This window comes from Hypanus sabinus, chromosome 2 (assembly GCF_030144855.1).
Source record: "Hypanus sabinus isolate sHypSab1 chromosome 2, sHypSab1.hap1, whole genome shotgun sequence".
In the NCBI taxonomy this organism is placed as follows: Eukaryota; Metazoa; Chordata; class Chondrichthyes; order Myliobatiformes; family Dasyatidae; genus Hypanus; species Hypanus sabinus.
This window is the reverse complement of record NC_082707.1, coordinates 171,661,940-171,682,150: the sequence shown is the minus strand read 5'-3', so window position 1 is coordinate 171,682,150 and position 20,211 is coordinate 171,661,940. Positions and strand designations below refer to the sequence as shown.

At 44.2% G+C, this 20,211-nt stretch overlaps 1 protein-coding gene across 1 annotated transcript in view; it reads left to right on the top strand.

The window, feature by feature from the left end:
• mdga2a (MAM domain containing glycosylphosphatidylinositol anchor 2a) overlaps positions 1 to 20,211 on the top strand; it is a 916,773-nt gene that overhangs the window by 452,193 nt on the left and 444,369 nt on the right. Inside the window, exon 7 of the mRNA XM_059959455.1 lies at positions 13,365 to 13,694. Coding sequence (XP_059815438.1) covers positions 13,365 to 13,694 — 330 coding nt within the window. The remainder of the gene's footprint in view (positions 1 to 13,364; positions 13,695 to 20,211) is intronic.

Below are 20,211 nucleotides of genomic sequence, written 5' to 3'. Positions count from 1 at the left end.
TGTGAATTAGCATAAAATAGTAATAGGCTTTTTCTGTTTGCATGAGTCAAGTATACAGGTCAGTGCATGCCAGAATTTTTTTAGTTTATAATTGTAATTATTTGACTTATTGCACAGAGGGATGTGGGGTTTAATTGAAACTAACCTTAAAGGATATGGTGGGATCAGTCAGATGAGCACTCAAAATGGATTAGGCTATTTTTTAAAAGATTCACCTGATCATAGAAACTGTCACTCTCCAGATCAGCTGGTCAGTGAATAGACAGTAACATCCAGGCAATCTTGCAAAACTAATTGAAAGTTGAAGGTTTGAGATGTGTCTATTTTAATGCAAAGAGTGTTGTGAACAAAGTGGATGAGCTTAGAGCTTGAAGATATGTTGTGGTGGCCATTACAGAGACTTGGATAGCTCAGGGACAGGAATGGTTACTGCAAGTGCCGGGTTTTAGATGTTTCAGAAAGGACAGGGAGGGAGGCAAAAGAGGTGGGGGCATGGCACTGTTGATCAGAGATAGTGTCATGGCTGCGGAAAAGGTAGACACCATCAAGGGATTGTCTACAAAATCTCTGTGGGTGGAGGTTAGGAACAGGAAGGGGTCAATAACTTTACTGGGTGTTTTTCTATAGGCTGCCCAATAGTGACAGGGATATTGAGGAGCAGATAGGGAAACAGATCCTGGAAAGGTGTAGTAATAACAGAGTTGTTGTGGTGGGAGATTTTAATTTCCCAAATATCGATTGGCATCTCCCTAGAGCAAGGGGTTTAGATGGGGTAGTGTTTGTTCGGTGTGTTCAGGAAGGTTTCTTGACACAATATGTAGATAAGCCTACAAGAGGAGAGGCTGCACTTGATTTGATATTGGGAAATGAACCTGGTCAAGTGTCAGATCTCTTAATGGGAGAGCATTTTGAAGATATTGATCATAATTCTGTCTCCTTTACAATAGCATTGGAGAGAGATAGGATCAGACCAGTTAGAAAAGCGTTTAATTGGAGTAAGGGGAATTATAGGGCTATCAGGCAGAAAATTGGAGGCTTAAATTGGAAACAAATGTTCTCAGGGAAAAGTACAGAAGAAATGTGACAGATGTTCGGGGATATTTGTGTGGGATTCTGCATAGATACATTCCAATGAGACAGGGAAGTTATGGTAGGGTACAGGAACTGTGGTGTACAAAAGCTGTAATAAATGTAGTCAAGAAGTAAAGAAAAGCTTACAAAAGGTTCAGCGAGCTAGGTAATGTTAGAGATCTAGAAGATTATAAGGCTAACAGGAAGGGGCTTAAGAAGGAAATTAGGAGAGCCAGAAGGGGCCATGAGAAGGCCTTGGCGGGCAGAATTAAGGAAAACACCAAGGTATTCTACAAGTACGTGAAGAGCAAGAAGATAAGATGTGAAAGGATAGGACCTGTCAAGTGGGACCAGATGAGATATACCCCAGGCTACTGTGGGAGGCGAGGGAGGAGATTGCTGAGTCTCTGGCAATGATCTTTGTATCATCAATGGGGACAGGAGAAGTTCCAGATGATTGGATGGTTGCAATTGTTGTTTCTTTATTCAAGAAAGGGAGTAGAGATAGCCCAGGAAATTATAGACCAGTGAGTCTTACCTCAGTGGTTGCTAAGTTGATGGAGAAGATCCTGAGAGGCAGGACTTATGAATATTTAGAGAGGTATAATATGATTAGGAATAGTCAGCATGGGCAGGTCGTGCCTCAATGAATTTTTTGAGGATGTGACTAAACACCAGTGGGGTGCCACAGGGATCTGTTCTGGGACCCTTACTCTTTGTGATTTTTATAAATGTCCTAGATGAGGAAGTGGAGGGATGGGTTAGTAAGTATGCTGATGATGGAGGTGTTGTGGCTAGTGTGGAGGGCTGACAGAGGTTACAGAGGGACATTGATAGGATGCAAAACTGGGCTGAGAAGTGGCAAATGGAGTTCAACCCAAATAAGTGTGAAGAGATTCATTTTGGTAGGTCAAATACAATGGCAGAATATAGTATTAATGGTAAGACTCTTGGTAGTGTGGAGGATCAGAGGGATATTGGGGTCTGAGCCCATAGGACACTCAAAGTTGCTGAGCAGGTTGACTCTGTGGTTAAGATGGCATACGGTACATTGGACTTCAATCGTGGAATTGAATATAGGAGCTGAGAGGTAATGTAACAGCGATATAGGACACTGGTCAGACCCCACTTGGAGTACTGTGCTCAGTTCTGGTCACCTCACTACAGGAAGGATGTGGAAACTATAGAAAGAGTGCAAAGATTTACAAGGATGTTTCCTGGATTGGAGAGCATGAGAATAGGTTGAGTGAACTCGACCTTTTCTCCTTGGAGTGAAGGAGGATGAGAGGTGACCTGATAGAGGTGTATAAGATCATGAGAGGCATTGATTGTGTGGATAGTCAGAGACTTTTTCCCAGGGATGAAATGGTTGCCACAAGAGGACACAGGTTTAAGGTGCTGGGGAGTAGATACAGAGGAGATGTCAGGGGTAAGTTTTTTACTCAGGAAGTGGTGAATGCTTGGAATGGGTTGCTGGCAATGGTGGTGGAAGCGGATACAATAGGGTCTTTTAAGAGACTTTTAGATAGGTACATGGAACTTAATAAAATAGAGGGCTATAGGTAAGCCTAGTAATTTCTAAGGTAGGGACATGTTCGGCACAACTTTTTGGGATGAAGCGCTTGTATTGTGCTGTAGGTTTTCTATGTTTCTAATAGTGATTGTAAATTTGTGGATCTACTTTCAGGAATTTATAGACTTTCCAGCAATTGTCAGATGGTGAGCCATGATCTGAATTGGGAGGGTACTTGAGGTGGCTGAAGAATCTGAGTTTGATTCACCTATTAAAACACACTTATTGAATGTAACTCAGTACAATACCTCTCCTCAGCTGCTCACCTCACAAAGACTGGTCTCACTTGAATTTTTATTTTCTGGTGTTTTTTCTTCCAGTGGAATGCATTTTACCACATTACACCTCTTCCTGGGCAACCACCACCAACAAATCCTCACTTCCTAGTTCTTAATCCATGTGCTTCTCTTGGCCATATCTTCCACAGCTGACTCCTGCTCAAATCAACTTCTGTTGCTGAAACTCTTACCATGTTCAGAATCAGTTACTTTGAAGCAGAGGTTACTCACCTAATCCTTTAGAGACCTTTGAGAGAAGACGTGGGAGAATGTCCTGTTTGACTGAGGTCCATGATGCCATTGGGAGCCTGAAAAGCAACAAAGCGATTGGTCCTGACAGGGTCCCAGCAGAGATCCTCAAGGAAGGTGGACCACCACTCCTGCACCACATACTCGTCTTGCTCCTGAAGGTCTTGGAAAAGCAATGACTGCCCTCAGAGCTGAGGGATGTTCTAATAGGGACCATGTTCAAGAAAGAATGCAAGGCAGATTATGGCAATTACAGAGGCATCTATCAGCTGTCAATAATAGGCAAAGTGCTTGCCTGTATCATTGTGAATCGACGAATTCTGCTGTTTGAAGAAGTACTCCCTGAATCACAGTGCGGTTTCTGTCCATTTAGAGGTACTGCAGAGGTGATCTTCACAGCACGCCAATTACAGGAAAATTGCCGTGAACAAAGGCAACCCTTGTACTTGGCTTTCATAGATTTGATGAGGGCTTTTGATACAGCAGAGCACCTTGTTCTCTGGCATATACTGTCAAGACATGGCTGTCCTGACAACTATGTACTCATAAATGCTGAAGCCACTGCATCATGATGGCACGTCAGCCACAGTACTCAGCTACAGCGACTCTGAACAAGAACCCTTCTCTGTTAAGACAGGAGTGTACCATTGTGTCCACCCTATGTGGCATCTTTACTGCTGCCATCGTTCACCTCATAGTTCATTAGTTCCAGCTTTATTGTCATTGTGAGGACAACGAGACTGCAGATCTACCCCATACAGTGCAGAACAGCTTACCAGCAGTTCAGTTACTAAAAGCACAATGCCTATGTTTAACATAACGTCTGAATTATTTAGGATGACATCTAACTTGCAACTATTTTTTTTTAAAACAAACAAACAACTCTTTATTTGGAAAAAGACATTGTTCAGTTGCACAACAACCCTGGGAAAAAGTTGCTTCTTCAGCCTGGATGTCCGTGCAGAGATTTTTCTGTATCGCCAGTCGGATGGTAGGAGATTCAGAAGGTGATCACTGGGGTGGGATGAGTTTATCATGATTTTGTGAGCCCACCATATACCATATACGTACATCATGTGTTGCAGCTGGTTTTCATATCTGGTAGCTGTGTCCCAGTGATGTTCTGATCACTCGCTGAAGTGCACTTTGGTCAATGTTGTTGCTGCTAAGGTAGAATACTGTCATGTCTGTATGCTCTCAATTGCACATTGATAGAGGTTTACCAGCAGCCTTTGGGGCAGATTTACACATTGGCGAAGACTTGCCACAGGGATCCCAACCATGTATAGAATGGACAACAGGCATTTCAACCTCAACCAGTTAAATGCCAAGAACAAGGCCAGCACTACCACTGTCACTGAGTTTCAGTATTCAGAAGACCTCCAATGTATCCTGAATGCCTTTGTCAAGGCATATAGATCCTGGGTTTTGTTCTGATTATATAAAAGACACATGTAACACCTATGTAGAACCAGTCTTATTGTGTGGGACTAGTTGTCACACTCCTTTGAGAAAATCAAATTACGCTAGGTGCTAACAGGCCATCAGAAGGTTCTAGGTATCAGAAGGAGGCAGTGAATAGAAACCATACGCTTCTGGAAATAAGTTTTGTATATAAGAAAAGAACAATATATACAGAATACTTACGCAAATAAGAATAATTCAAAATTCAAATGTTCTGTTTAGGTTCCAAATCTTTAATATCAACAAAAGTCAAATTTCTGTTTAGTTAGAATGAGTGATATTCATTATAATAACCTTTGTTACTCCAATTTCTCTAACTAATTAGATCTAGTGTTATTCCCTATTTAAAAATTTACTGACTGAACTTTCTGTTCACTTATCCCTAGTTAGTTAGAAAACCAAATATAACTCCTATTCTCAAGTATTATAGTTAACTTCAGTTTCAGTGCCAGGCAGTATATCTACAAGTTTAAATTCAAATTCAAAAATTATGCATACACAGTTTAACTGCTCCCACGACAATTCTCCAACATCACAACTCTTAAACAAAGTAAATCTCATTCAGTAACTTATCAAAGTCTTTGCAAAAGTAACCAGTTCTTGCAGAAAATCAAATTCAGATTCTTCAAATGAAAATAAACTTGCACATCCAACCATAATAATCCTCTGCATCATTACACACTTTGTTCCCGCTCTGGTTCTTCATCTTGGGTGGCTTGCCATCTTGTTTCTTGGTCCATTGGAATGAAATAGTTTATCATCCACAATTAGTCAGTTCACAAACTAGTACCAAAACTTGACAAGTCCCTTGGTGTCAACCATGCTCTGCCCTTGCGTAGCCTTTTTTTTTTATCAAATTCTCTTTTTTAAAAAAGTTGATAAACCTTGTTTTCATCCCTCCACAGGTAGAACTTTCTAATATTACAACTTTGGGCTTGATTAACCTGGGTTACACACAGGTCCTAAATCAGCCAATACCCAATCAGCCATTTATCATAAAAGGACAATATCACTCTTGAAAATGTAGACCACCTTCCCTGCCTTAGCATCATCCTCTCCTCAAAAGCAGAGATCAACCACCACATGAGTAGTGCTGCTGGAGTCTATGTAAGATTAAGAAAAAGAGTCTTTCAAGACCACGGCCTACCAATCCAAGTACAGCTTTTGGTCTATAGAGCAGTTATCCTTCCTATGTTATTGTTTAGATCTGAATCATGGACCACCTACAGTAGATACTGAAAGCCCTGGAAGAACAGCATTAAAGAGACTTGTGAAAGATTTTGAGGATCAGTTGGAATGACAGATGAGCTAACACCAGGGTACTGGAGATGACCAACACAAACAGTATTTCCATCATGATAAAGCAACACCAACTCTGATGGATAGGTCATATCATCAGATGCCAATCTAACATCTCCCCAAGCAGATCTTTTACTCCTAGTTGAAGGAATGTCACTGAGCCCCTGGTGGGCAAAGGAAACACTTCAAGAATACCATCAAAATCCACCTGTAGGGATTCAAACTTACACCTAAAAACTGGGAAGGCATAGATGCATCTGGAGGAAATCTGTTCAAGAGGGAGTTACACAGAGAGCAAGCGGCAGATATGAAAGGGAAGAATGAACATCAGATGACTCAACACTAAACATGGCCACCACTTACTTGTGTCCTCACTGCACCAGAAGATGTGGTTCTCTGATTGGCCTCTAAACTCACCTGTGGACGCACCAATGGACAATCACTTAGGACAACATCTTACTTGACTAGAGTGATTGCACTACACTAATGCCCCCCTCTCTCTCACCCACAATAGAATATCTTATCTGTACCCCTCTAGCTCTCTGCCTCCCTATCCATTTATTTCATTAATAAGAGTTTTTTGCCAGTCATTGTATTCACTCTGTTTGCGGATGCCATGCATTTACATTTGTTACAGAGCATGGAACATTGAGCATTGTAGCACTGGATAAACCATTTTGTCCCACAGTGTTGGGCCAGTCTTGATACTAATTTATACTTGTTCTCCTCCTTTGTTTCATGTGTATCCATCCTTCTTCATCTTCATGTGTGTATCCAAAAATCTCTTAAACTCAACCAAACTGTCTGTATCCATTACTACTTCTTGTAATCTATTGCAGGTGCCTGCCACTCTGTGTAAAAATAGAAGAACTGCCCCCCCCCCCACCCCCACATCACCTTTAACCACCCCTCTGTATTTTTAAAAGCATGCCCTCTGGTGTTCGAAACTTCCACTCTGGGGAAAAGATTTTGGCGCTAACTATGCCTCTCATAACTATAAAAATGACCATCAGGTCTCCCGTTAGCCTCTGATGCTCCAGAGAGAACAAGCCAAGTTTCTCCAATCTTCCTTGTAACTTGTACCCTCTAATCCAGGCAATATCCTGCCAAACGTCTTCAGTACTCATCCCCTCCACAGTCTTCCTGTAATGAGAGTGACCAGAACTGTGCTCAACACTCCCACTTGTGGCCTGACTAGAGTTTTATACAGCTGCAGCATAACCTCAATACTCTTGTATTCGTACAACTTGGGCTGTTTTCTCTGGAGCTGCGGAGAGACCTGATAGAGCTTTATCAGAATCAGAATCAGAATCAGAATCAGAATCAGACTTTAATCGCCAAGTACCTGTGCACATACAAGGAATTTACTTCCGGCAGATGTTGTCTCTCTGCTCATAACAATAATAATGATAAATATAAATGAAAATATAGATTATACATACAAGTAGTGCAATCCAAGTAATAGTTAGCCGACAGTTAACCGGCAGTTAACTGTTCAGCAAAGTGACCGCAGTAGGGAAAAAACTTCTCCAGTGCCTATTAGTCTTAGTCTGGAGGGATCTGAAGCGCCTACCAGACGGAAGTAGTTCAAACAGTCCGTGCACAGGATGGAAGGAGTCCTTTATGATGTTGCCCGCCCTCTTCTTCAACCTGGAAGAGTACAGGTCCACAATAGAGGGCAGGGAGTCTCCAATGATGCACTCAGCAGTCCTCACTGTGCGCTGTAGTCTGGTTCTATCCTGCTTGGTGGCGGCTCCAAACCACACAGTGATGGAGGTGCACAGGACAGACTCAATGACTGCAGTATAGAACTGCAGCAGCAATTCCTGAGGCAGACCATATTTCCTCAAGAGCCACAGGAAGTACATCCGCTGCTGGGCCTTCTTCAGGATGGAGCTGATGTTCTGCTCCCACTTCAGATCCTGAGAGATGGTGGTTCCCAGGAACCTGAAGTTCTCCATGGTGGACACAGGGCTGCTGAGGACTGTGAGGGGGGACATAACAGGGGGGATGTCTCCTGAAATCCACCATCATCTCCTTTGATTATTTGAGGAAACAATAGATAGAGAAACAGGAACCTTTTTCCAGAGTTAAAGTATCTAACCCTGGGATGCTGGTGGAGGCCGGAAAGTATATCAGAGAATTTTAAGAGATATCAGATAGGCACATGAATGTGAGGGAAATGGAAAGGTGCTGACATTGCATAGGCAGAAGGGATTAGTTTACACAAAATGCACTGCAGATGTAGTCAAAGCAACATGTACAACAAGTTGGAGGAGCTCAGCAGGTCGGACAGCATCTGTGGAAATGAGCAGTCAATGTTTTGGGCCGAGACCCTTCGTCAGGACTGAAGAGGGAGGCGGCTTCTGGTTATTCCCTCCCTCTCCCTTCCTCCATCCCAGTTTCGCTCTGCCTCTTCCTCCAGCTGCCTATCACTTGTCTCATGGTTCTGCCTTCTACTACACAGTGCTTTCCCCTTACATTTCTTCTTTACCTTTCCTACCTATCCTCTCCCTGCTTCCCCTACCCCAACCGTTGATCTTTCCTCTTACTGGTTTTTCACCTGGCACCTACCAGCCTTCTCTTTCCCACCCTCCCCCCACCTTCTATATAGGGCCCTTGCCCCCTCCCTCTTCAGTCCTGATGAAGGGTCTTGGCCCGAGATGTTGACTGCTCGTTTCCACAGATGCTGCCCCATCTGCTGAGTTCCTCCAGCTTGTTGCACGTGTAGGGATTAGTTGAGTTGGCCGATTGATTGCTAATTGGTTTGGCATAATTTGGCATGGGCCGAAGGACCTGGCCATGTGCTGTACACAGGACAGTGCTGTATTCTATATACTACGATCCAAACCTCACACTGGTGGTCAGAGTCTGAATAGGAAACCGAATCAAATCTATAATCACTGACATGTGTCATGAAATTTGTTACTTTGCAGCAGGAGTACAGTGTAATACATAACAATTATGTTATAAAAATAAATTAATAGTACAGTAGAAGAATAGTAGATGGTGTTCATGGGTTTATAGCCCATTCAGAAACCTGATGGAGAAGGAGAAGACATTGCACTGAGGGTGGATGGTTCTTCAAGCATTTGTAGCTGTAACAAGAAGAGGGCACGTCCTAGATGTGGTGGTCCTTACTGATGGATACTGCCTTCTTGGGGTATGGTCTTTTGAAGATGTCCTTGATGATGGTGGTGGGTGAGGGGGTTGTGCCTGTGATGGAGCTGGCTGAGTCTACAACTCTCCATAACCCTCATCAGCCTCTTTCATCCTGCATGGTTGGAGCCTCCATACCAGGCGGTGATGCAGCCAGTCAAAACACTATCAACTGTACATCTGTAGAAATATCTTGAGATTCTTTGGCGACGTTCTAATTCTCCTCAAACGCCAAACAAAGTAGAGTCCCTGGGGTGCCTTCTTTGTGATTGCATCAATGTGTTGGGTCCACAATAGAACCTCCAATATGTTGACGATACAAACTTGCTTCTCAGCCCTTCCAATGCTGACCCCCACACCCCTCCCTACTATGAAAATTGGTGTATGTTCTCCTGATTTGCCCTTCCTGAAGTCCATAAACAATTACTTTTTTCTTGCTGATGCTAAGTGCAAGAATGTTTATACAACACCACTCAACCGTCTGATCTATCTCACTCCTGTAAGCCCAACTTGCCTGGTAGCTTTCTCTGTGGTTGGAAAGCTATTGGAGAGGGTACTGAGGGATAGCTTTGATGATGGGATTGATTCAATGTTTACTTGTTTTTAATGATGCCTGTCTTTTCGTATCAGAGTGTCCACAGCTAGTGTGCTGGAATGTTTCAAGAATGTGAGGAAACATTGAGTTTAGGGAAGGATGTGTATTGTGTTATTAATCAGATATCATTGACTCATTCAGATAGCAGGAGGCCTGTGCTGAAGAATGTTCAAAAACAAAATTACAATATTATGCTAATAGAAAACAGAAAATGTTGGAAACACAGCATTTCAAAGTCAAAGTAAATTTATTATCCAAGTACATATATGTTACCATATGCAACCCTGAGATTCATTTTCTTGTAGCCATTCATAGTAAATACAAAGAGAAAAATAAAACATAAATAAGTAAACAAGCAAACAGAGAAATAAGTATATAGTAATAGGCCCTCCATTAACCATGGTTGTTGTGTCCTGACTGTCTACGGAAGCCAGTGCAGTACAATATGGAGGGTAAGCTGTGCCAATGCAGCAGGTTCCCCTGCTCCACGCAGTCGAGGAACAGCAGTGACTGACACAGTCTGGTACCAGCAGCATCACAGGAGTTGCTGTTCACCGTTGGACTGCCTTAGGGACTCCAGCTCTGGATATTTCCTCAGGTGAAGTGGGTAAGGCTGTAAGGCAGTGGAGGCTTCAGGTCAGAGTTCTCCTTCTCCTAGGTGAGCTGCCAACCATGGTCAACAAGACCCAACTGCATGAAGTAAGTAAGTAAATAAATAAACAAACAAACAAGCAAGCAAGAAATAAATATTAGGAACCTGAGATGAAGAGATCTCGAAAGTGCCATGGACCAATACCATTAAACAAGGGGTAAGTGGACTCAAAGTTGTTCCCCTGGTTATGGGAACAGTTCAGTGTTGGAGTGAGTGAAGTTATCCCCTCTGGTTCAAAAGCCTAATGGATGAGGGATTCCTGAACCTGATGTGGGCCCTGAGGCTCCTGTACCTCCTTTGTGTTGGCAGCAGCAAGAAGAAGACATGACTTGGATGGAGGGGGACCTTGATGTTGGATGCTGCTTTCCTGCAACAGCACTCCATGTAGGTGTGTTCAATGGTCACAAGGGCTTGACCCATGATAGATTGAGCTGTACCCATTTCTTTTTGTGGGTCTTTCCATTCAAGGGTTCCATGCCAGGCCGTGATGCGGCGAGTCAATTAACTGTCCCTCTCCACGACACATCTACAGAAGTCTGTCAGAATTTTAGATGACATGCCAAATTTTTGCAAACTTCTAAGGAAGTGTATGCATATTATACACAAGAGATACTGCCGATGCGGGGAATCCAGAGCAACACATACAAACTGCTGGAGGAACTCAGCAGGTTAGGGAGCATCTATAAAAATGAATAAACAGTCAACATTTCGTGCCAAGGCCCTTCATCAGCTTTGAAAGTACATATTTCAAGGTTCATATATGTTACCATATAGTATCTTGAGATTCATTTTCTTGCAGGCATTCACAGTAGAACAAAAATCCATAGGTAAATTAAAAACGGTACATAAATCAAAACCTGACAAATAACCAATGTGCAAAAGAGGACAAGTAGTGTAAATATTTAGAAAGTAAATAAATAATACTGAGAACATGAATTGCAGAGATGATGAAGTTAAGACTATAGGTTGTGGAGTCAGTTCACAGTGTTGAGGTGAGTGAAATTATCCAAGCTGGTTCAGTAGCGCGATGTTTATAGGGTAAGAACTGTTTCTGAACCTGGTGGTATGGGACCTAAGGCTCGTGTGCCTCCTGCTCAACGGTGGCAGTGAGAAGTGAGCATGGCCTGGATGATGGATTCTGCTTCCTTGTAAATGTGCTCAGTAACGGGGAGGGCTTTGCTGTGATGGAAAGCCTAATGTAAAGCTGGCTTTGCTGAGATGGTTGGGCTGTATCCACCACATTTTGTAGACATTTTCATTCCTGAGCATTGGTGTTTGCATCTGTTGAAAGATAAACATTGGTAATATTTGAGATGAAACTCTCTTTTCACATTTGCTGCCAGCCCTGCTGAAAGTTTCCAACATTTTGTTTTTATTTCCTATTTCCAGCATCTGCAATCTTTTTTTTACATATTTCAAAGGAATAACTTGCATTTCAGTGCTTTAAAAGGGGTTGGATGAAATTTCTGCTGTTTGTTTTTACTGTTTTTATGTTGCAATTTCTAATGTGGTTCACAGTGCACTGCTCTTAAAGTGAATAGTCTGTGTGATTATTCTGTCAGTAAATATAACCCGTTTATTATGGTGGCCATTCTGCAGTTCATGCTAATGCTAAGGTTCTTCTTCAAAAGAGATCGATGTGATTGCCTCAGTTGCCATTTTTCCTGGATGAGGCTAGACAGCAAGGATCAACATTATGTTCTTGTTCCATGACTTATCTGATTACGTTAAAATTTTCATTACAGATATTCCTGATCATTGGCAGTTGAATCCGAGAGGATTAGACATTAAATTGTTGCTACATTTAATAAATGAAATGCTGATGGTTCCTAAAATACTAAGAATGCACATCCATCTGATGTCTCGTGGTGACCTGGTGACTTATGTTGGACATTAATACATGTGGTTCTTTGAAGAGGTGATATATGTTATGGACTAAACATATCTAATGTATGGTCGAAGATTTACAGGATTAATAAAATGCTGCAGCAAAGATTATCAAATAAACCAAAAGCTCATTGTGTAGGAGAAAGCATATTGACCTGGATTATAATAAGCAGAGAAATGGCATAAATGAAAATTTGCTGTGGACATAAAGACAGGAAGGAAAGTTAGCTGTGAACAGAACATAAGCAGTACATTAAAGGACATACAGTAGGTGGGTTAACTGAGTAGGCAAAGTGGAGTAAAATGTAGAAAAATAAAACTGTTCATCTTAGCAGTACAGATGAAAAAGGAGCACTTTATCTAAATGGTGAGGAACTGTGAAGGTGTACAGTGCAGAGGCGTCTGGGTGTCCCAGTGCATGATTCACAAAAGGCTAGTATAGAGGAGCTGTAAATGATTAGAAAAAATAACAATGTCATAGTTTATTGCTGGGGGAATAAAAAAGAAAAGAAGCAATGTACTGCTTCAGTTATATGAGGTACTAAGACCACATATAGAGTTCTCTCTCAAATGTTGGTCTCCTTATTTAAGCAGGGAATTGATGCAGAGAAGGTTTATTAAACTGATACACAAGATGAACAAGTTGTTTTATGAGGCAAGGTTTGATAGATCAGGCTTATATCCCCTAGAGCGTGTAAGAGTGGCAGGGAATTTGATCAATGCTTTAAAGTTTCAGAGGGAAGTTGGTGGAAAGGATGTTTCCTATTTTGAGATGAACTAGAGCCGAGGGTTGCTGTACGAAAATAAGGAATGGCCCATTTATGATAGGGATGAGGAAAAATGTTCTCTCTCAAAAAAATCATAAAGAGGTACAAGAAGTAATAAGCAAATAGGAGTAAGATTTTTCTGTACAGACAGAAAAGCAGAGTTAAGGTTGCAGTCAGATAAATCATGTTCTTACTACATGGTGGAGCTTTCTATGGGTCTAAGTGGCCTAATTGTTTCCTTAATACACATTTGTAGGTCATGCACACACATTAAAAATTAAAGTGTACTTATCAGAGGAATAAATTCAATTTGTTTATTCTTTGTTTTATACATAAAAAAATTGAACATCAACTTTGTTCTTTATCCTAGCTTTGAAAAAGGGCCGTTTCTGGATTACCCCAGATCCTTACCACGATGATGATAACATTCAGATTGGGCGTGAGGTTAAAATTTCCTGTCAGGTGGAGGCCATTCCCCCAGATGAGTTGACATTCTCGTGGTTCAAGAATGGACGTCCACTTCGGAGCTCGGAAAGGATGGTTATTTCCACAACGGATCCTGATGTCTCACCGGGCACAACTAGTCTGGACATTATTGACTTGAGGTTCACCGATTTTGGGACATACACTTGTGTAGCTTCGCTAAATAGCAAGGTTGTGCCTGACATCAGCATTGATGTCAATATATCTAGCAGTACAGGTGAGTACTTGAGGAAATTTTGAAAATTTCTTATGCTTATCCTGGAATTCATGTTGCGTTTGCACAAGATGTTAGTGAGGTGGCATTTGAAATATTGTGTTCAGTTCTGATTGCTCTACTATAGGAAAGATGCCATTAACCTTGAAAGAGTATAGAGGGCATCTACAAGAATGTTGCAATGGATTGAGTTATGAAGAGAGGTAGAGCAGTTTGGGACTTAATTCCTTGGAGCTTACAAGAATAAGGGGTGATTTTATAAAGGTGTATAAATCATGAAGGGCGTAGATAGAGCCATTTTTTTTTCCAGGGTTAGGGGGCACAGGTTTAAGGTGAGAGTGGGGAGATTGCAACCAGCCCAGCTAAAATAAGTCTCTGATCAATTACCATCAGCATATCATCTGTGGAACCAGAGAAGCCAACACACTTGATCACTGTTACACCACCGTCAAGAACACTTAATGTGACATCGAACGCCTGCACTTTGAAATGTCCAATCACCTGGCTGTACACCTGCTCTCAGCATACAGGCAGAGGCTAAAGACCACAGTACTAGTGGTGAGGGTGAAGAAGATATGGTCAAGAGAGGCAGAGGAGTGTTTACAGGGCTGCTTAGAGTCGGCAGACTGGACAATATTCAGGGTTTCATCTTCAGATATGAATGAATGCGCTACAGTTGTCACTGACTTCATCAAGACCCATGTGAACGAGTGTGTGTCTTCAAAGACATAAGGTGTTACCCAAACCAAAAAACCAAAAACTGTGGATGAACCAGGAGAGTCATAGTTTGCTGAGGGCTGGATCTGTGGCATTCAAGACCAGTGATCCCGAACTATACAAGAAATCCAAGTACGCCCTGCAGAAAACTATTTTAAGAGTGAAAAACAATCTCAATTGAAATTAGAGATGGAATTGGATGCAAGTCATCTCTGGCAGAGTTTGCAGACCATTGGTTCCTACAAAGCAAAATCTGACAGCATGAATGGTTGTGATACTTCACTCCCAGATAAGCTCAATGACTTTTATGCACACTTTGAAATGGAGAATAAAGTTACACCTGTGTGAATCTCTGCAACATTTGGTAACCCTGTGATCTCTGTCTCGCAGGCAAACATCAGAGCACCTTTTAACAGGATGAACCCTCACAAGGTGCCAGGTCCTGATGGTATACCTGGTAGGGCACTGAACTTCTGTGCCGGCCAGTGTGTGGGAGTTATCAAGGATGTCTTTAATCTCTGAGTGCTACAGTTAGAGGCTCTCACTTGCTTCAAAAAGGCAACAATCATAACAGTGTCCAAGAAGAGCAGCATGACCTGCCTCAAGGACTATCGGCCAGTTGCACTCACATCTACATTTATAAAGTGTTTTGTGAGTTTGGTCATGGCTAGATAAAACTCCTGCCTCAGCAAGGACCTGGACCCACTGCAACCTGCCAATTGCCACATTAAATTTATATGCTGGCTGGAGGCGTAGTGGCATCCATACTGGACTTCGAGGCGCGTGGTTCTGGGTTCGAATCTGGCCGGCTCTTAGTACGCTTTCTGTTTATGCTGGGTTGAGTGTTGAGCTAGCAAGTCTGTCTGATTTTAAAAAAGACTGACAAAATGCTTAAGAAACAGCAAGGTTGCTGTCCGATGTACCACAAGGCATGGTTAGCAACAACAACAATAAGTCTACAATGGATGCAATCTCACTGGATCTCCACTCGGCCTTAGATCACCTGGACCTGCATCAGACTGCTGTTTATTGATTACAGTTCAGCATTCCACAGCATTACACCCTCAGTACTAATCAACAAGCTCCAAATCCTGGGCTTCTGTACCTCCCTCTGCAACTGGATCCTTGACCTCCTCACTGGGAAACCACAGCTATGAAATCAACGCTGCTCATCTAGTTTAACTTTGGTAATTAATAGTGCTTTAAAGAGAGCAAGTATTTTTTCCATTACTCTAGGTGACATTTATACAGCAAATATCCACACTGAAATCTGTCTCTGCATTTGATCCCAGTCACTGTGAAGATGGTCTCACTTCCATTAGTTACGAGTCTGTCAATTCTTTTGTACCCATACGTTTAGTGTTATTGCTGAAAATTTCCAACATATATAAATAGCAAGGGTCCCTCATTGATCAGCTGTTTCCATTGACCATTTAATGAAAATCTATCAAAGCTTTATGCTATTTTTCTCAAGTGAATTTCTCCCCCAACTCCAGCCTTCATTGTAGATCCTGCTCTCCAATTTTTCATACTCTTCATTTTGTAAAGACAGCATTCCCATCAGAGCTGATACGTTTTGCTACCTCTTGGAACATAATGTGCACTGAATATTGAACAAGCTGCCCATGTAACTCATTTCTTGACCTTGGGTACTTTAAAGTTTACTCTAATTTGGCAGTGAAGAAGAGAGCTTTAGTATTTGTAAAAGACAAGACTAATATTGAGCAAAAGAAGATTCTGTAATGCAAACAAGACTTCATTAATTCCATGCTGTTTACTCATTTGACTAAAACTGACTGAGTAATAATATTTGATGGCAGAGTTCCATTATTCTAAAGGATTTAGTCAACCATGTCAAAATAGCATTCATTCATTCATATTAGTCAAAGCAGAAGTGCGTTCTTTCTTTGTATCCGACAGTGAGTGACAAAACGGTTCCCTAGACAGCCTAAATGTCAAGTGTATTCAAACACAGTGGTGCGCAAGAGATCAACTTTATAATTAAATAGCTCACTGCTCCTCAAACTTTATTGAAAATTCTGAGTGAAAGCATATTATTTGTAGGTAAAAGCCTGAATCTCGATAAAGTCAGTCACTGACCTTCAGATTTCCAGCAGTAACAGCTTTTTTAAAACATTTTTGGCCTCACAATAAATACGATATTCAAACAGAATTTGATCTTTGTCTTAAACTTTAAATAACTTTTTGAAGATCAAGTATTTCCTGTGAATTCTCTTCTATTTTTACTAACAAAAATACCTTTTGAAAGACTGATGGCAAATTAAATATTAAAAGCAATTCATTGTATCATGCAGACATTTCTAATCTGAAAGAGTTCTACATTACATCAAATTGGATACAGCTGGGAAGCTACGTAAATAAGTTGAAAATATACAACAAGGAACTTCTACGTTTTTTAAGGAAGTACTGTGGCGACCCACTTTCTGACCAGGAAACCGGCTCACAAATAGCCAGCGTGCGGGTGGAGACTTTGGTAATGCACCTCTGATGTCATTTCCGCCCAGAGAGGGCGGGCGCTAGGGATTTAAATGCCGGCACCACGAAGTTTGAATAAACTAGTTTCGAAATGACTTACTGACTGCGTGTTGTTATTTCAGCGCTGTGTGTAGCACATCGCTACTTTGGTGACCCCGAAGGTCCAAACGGGATTTGGACCAAAGATGACCGACTCTTCACCTGTTCACACAGTTTCACTAAAACTGCTGACTTTCTGGACGCTGCGACCACGCGTGTGGTTTAGCCAAGCAGAAGCTCAGTTCTAGATTCGGCAGATATCCTCTAATTCCACGCATTACTACCATGTGGTGAGCGCCCTTGACCAGGAGACGGCCGCCCGGGTTGCGGATTTCATACATTCGCCCCCGGAAGAAGGCAAATATGAAGCATTCAAGGCGCTGCTCATTGGGACCTTTGGCCTCTCACAGCGTGAGCAGGGTGCCCAACTGCTTCACCTGGACGGTTTGGGAGACAGACTGCCGTGAGCATTGATGAACGAGATGCTGTTCCTGGCTGATGGACACAAGCCCTGCCTCATGTTCGAGCAAGCCTTCCTAGAGCGACTGCCCGAGGACATACACCTGCTGCTGGCCAACGCAGATTTCAGTGACCCCTGGAAGGTGGCGTCCCGGGCAGACATGCTGTGGAAAGCCAAGAGGGAGAGCGTGGCATCTATCAGTCAGATTACCAGGCCACGCGCCCAATAGCAGACCAGACCAGGCCCGGCAGGGGGGCACACACAACACAGAGGCAGGAGTGAGGAAGCCAGTGAACAGTGGTGTTTCTACCACCAGTGGTGGGGCACAAAAGCCCACCGTTGTCGTCTGCCCTGCAAGGGCCAGGGCTAGCTGCCGCTAATGACTATGGCGGTTGGCCACCAGGACAGCCTCTTGTACGTCTGGGACAAACAGTCGGAACGCCGCTTCTTGGTCGACACCAGAGCGGAGATCAGCATCTTGTCCCCGACAGGGTACAACACCCGCAACAGGAAGCCAGGACCCAACCTGAGGGCCGCAAACGGCAGCACGATACGGACCTACGGCACCCGCACAGTGCAGCTGCAGTTCGGCACCAGCTGGTTCACGTGGGACTTCACACTGGCTGCGGTGGCCCAACCACTCCTGGGGAAGGACTTCTTGCGAGCTCGCTGCCTGCTGGTCGACTTGCAAGGGAAAAGACTGGTACATGCCGAGACTTTCCAGACGTTCTCCCTGGGTGAAGCCAAGTTGCCGGCCCCACACCTGGACCCCATCACGCTGTCGGACAACGAATTCACCAGAATCCTGGCGGACTTTCCATCGATTCTGGCACCACAGTTCACGGCAGCCATGGGGTACAGCACCACATTCTGACCCAGGGACCACCCCTCCACGCCCGCGCACGAAGGCTCCCCCCCAGAAAAGCTCCGCCTGGCGAAGGAGGAGTCCAAGAGGATGGAGGAATTGGGGATCGTACGGCGGTCCAACAGCCCATGGGCCTCCCCCCTGCACATAGTGCCCAAAGCAGCCGGGGGGTTGGAGACCATGCGGCGACTACCACAGACTGAACGAGGCTACCACTCCAGACCGCTACCCCCTGCTGCACATACAGGACTTTGCAGCAAACCTGCACGGGGCAAGAATCTTTTCTAAAGTAAACCTCATCCGGGGATACCATCAAATCCTGGTGCACCCTGAAGACATCCCCAAAACAGCACTCATCACCCGGTTCGGCCTGTTCGAGTTACTCCGAATGCCATTCGGCCTGAAGAATGCCGCACAGACATTCCAGCGGCTAATGGACACGGTGGGACGTGACCTGGACTTTGCGTTCATCTATTTGGACGACATCCTTATAGCCAGCAGTTGTCGTCAGGAGCATCTGTCCCACCTCCGCCAGATCTATTCCCGCCTGAGTGATTTCGGCCTCACGATCAACACGACCAAATGCCAGTTCGGTCTCGATACCATCGACTTCCTAGGCCACAGGATTACCAAAGACGGGGCAACACCTCTGCCCGCCAAGGTAGACACGATCCGCCACTTTGCCCGGCCCAACATGGTCAAAGGCCTGCAGGAGTTCGTTGGTATGGTGAACTTCTACCACCGTTTCCTCCCCTCAGCAGCCCGTATCATGCACCCTTTGTACACCCTGATGTTGGGTAAAGGTAAGGACGTTACTTGGGATGAGGAGGCCACAGCCGCTTTCGTTAAAGCCAAGGAAGCCTTGGCAGATGCCGCAATGCTGGTGCACCCCAGAACGGACGTTCCGACCGCCCTCACAGTGGACGCATCCGACACAGCAGTCGGTGGGGTGCTGGAGCAGCTCATCGAGGGGCACTGGCAACCCCTGGCATTCTTCAGCAAGCACCTACGACCACCCAAACTCAAGTACAATGCTTTCAACCAGAAGCTGTTGGCACTGTATCTGGCAATCCGGCATTTCAGGTACTTCTTAAAAGGCAGGCCATTTGCCGCGTTCACGGACCACAAACCGTTGACCTTTGCATCCACGAAGGTGTCCAATCCCTGGTCGGCTCGCCAGCAGCAACATCTGTCCTACATATCCGAGTACACGACGGATATCCAGCATGTCTCAGGAAAGGACAACGTGGTGGCGGATGCGCACTCCAGACCAGCTGTCCAAGCCCTGTCCCTGGGGGTGGACTATGCAGCACTGGCAGAGGCGCAGCAGGCAGACGACGAGATGCCCAGCTACAGGACCGCAGTCTCGGGTTTGCAGCTACAGGACTTTCTCATAGGCCCAGGTGATAGGACTCTCCTCTGCAACGTGGCTACCGGCCAACCTCACCCCATCGTCCTGGCAGCCTGGAGGCGGCGAGTTTTCGACTCCATACATGGTTTGGTGCACCCATCTGTCAGGACAACTGTCCGGCTGGTCTCCAGCAAGTTCGCGTGGCACGGACTTCGCAAGCAGGTCAGTGAATGGGCCAGAACGTGCACGCAGTGCCAAACAGCCAAGGTGCAGCGGCACACTAAAGCCCTGCCACAGCAGTTCGAACCCACCCACTGGAGTTTCGATCACATTCATGTGGATATCATGGGCCCCCTACCAGTGTCCCAAGGAGCGCGATACCTCCTAACAATGGTAGACCGGTTCACGAGGTGGCCAGAAGCGGTCCCGCTCACCGACACATCTGCAGATTCCTGCGCCCGAGCACTGATTGCAAACTGGGTAGCACGCTTCGGGGTACCGGCCCACATTACCTCTGACAGAGGCGCCCAGTTCACCTCCAGCCTGTGGTCAGCTGTGGCCAGCCTGTTGGGAACGCAGCTACACCACACAA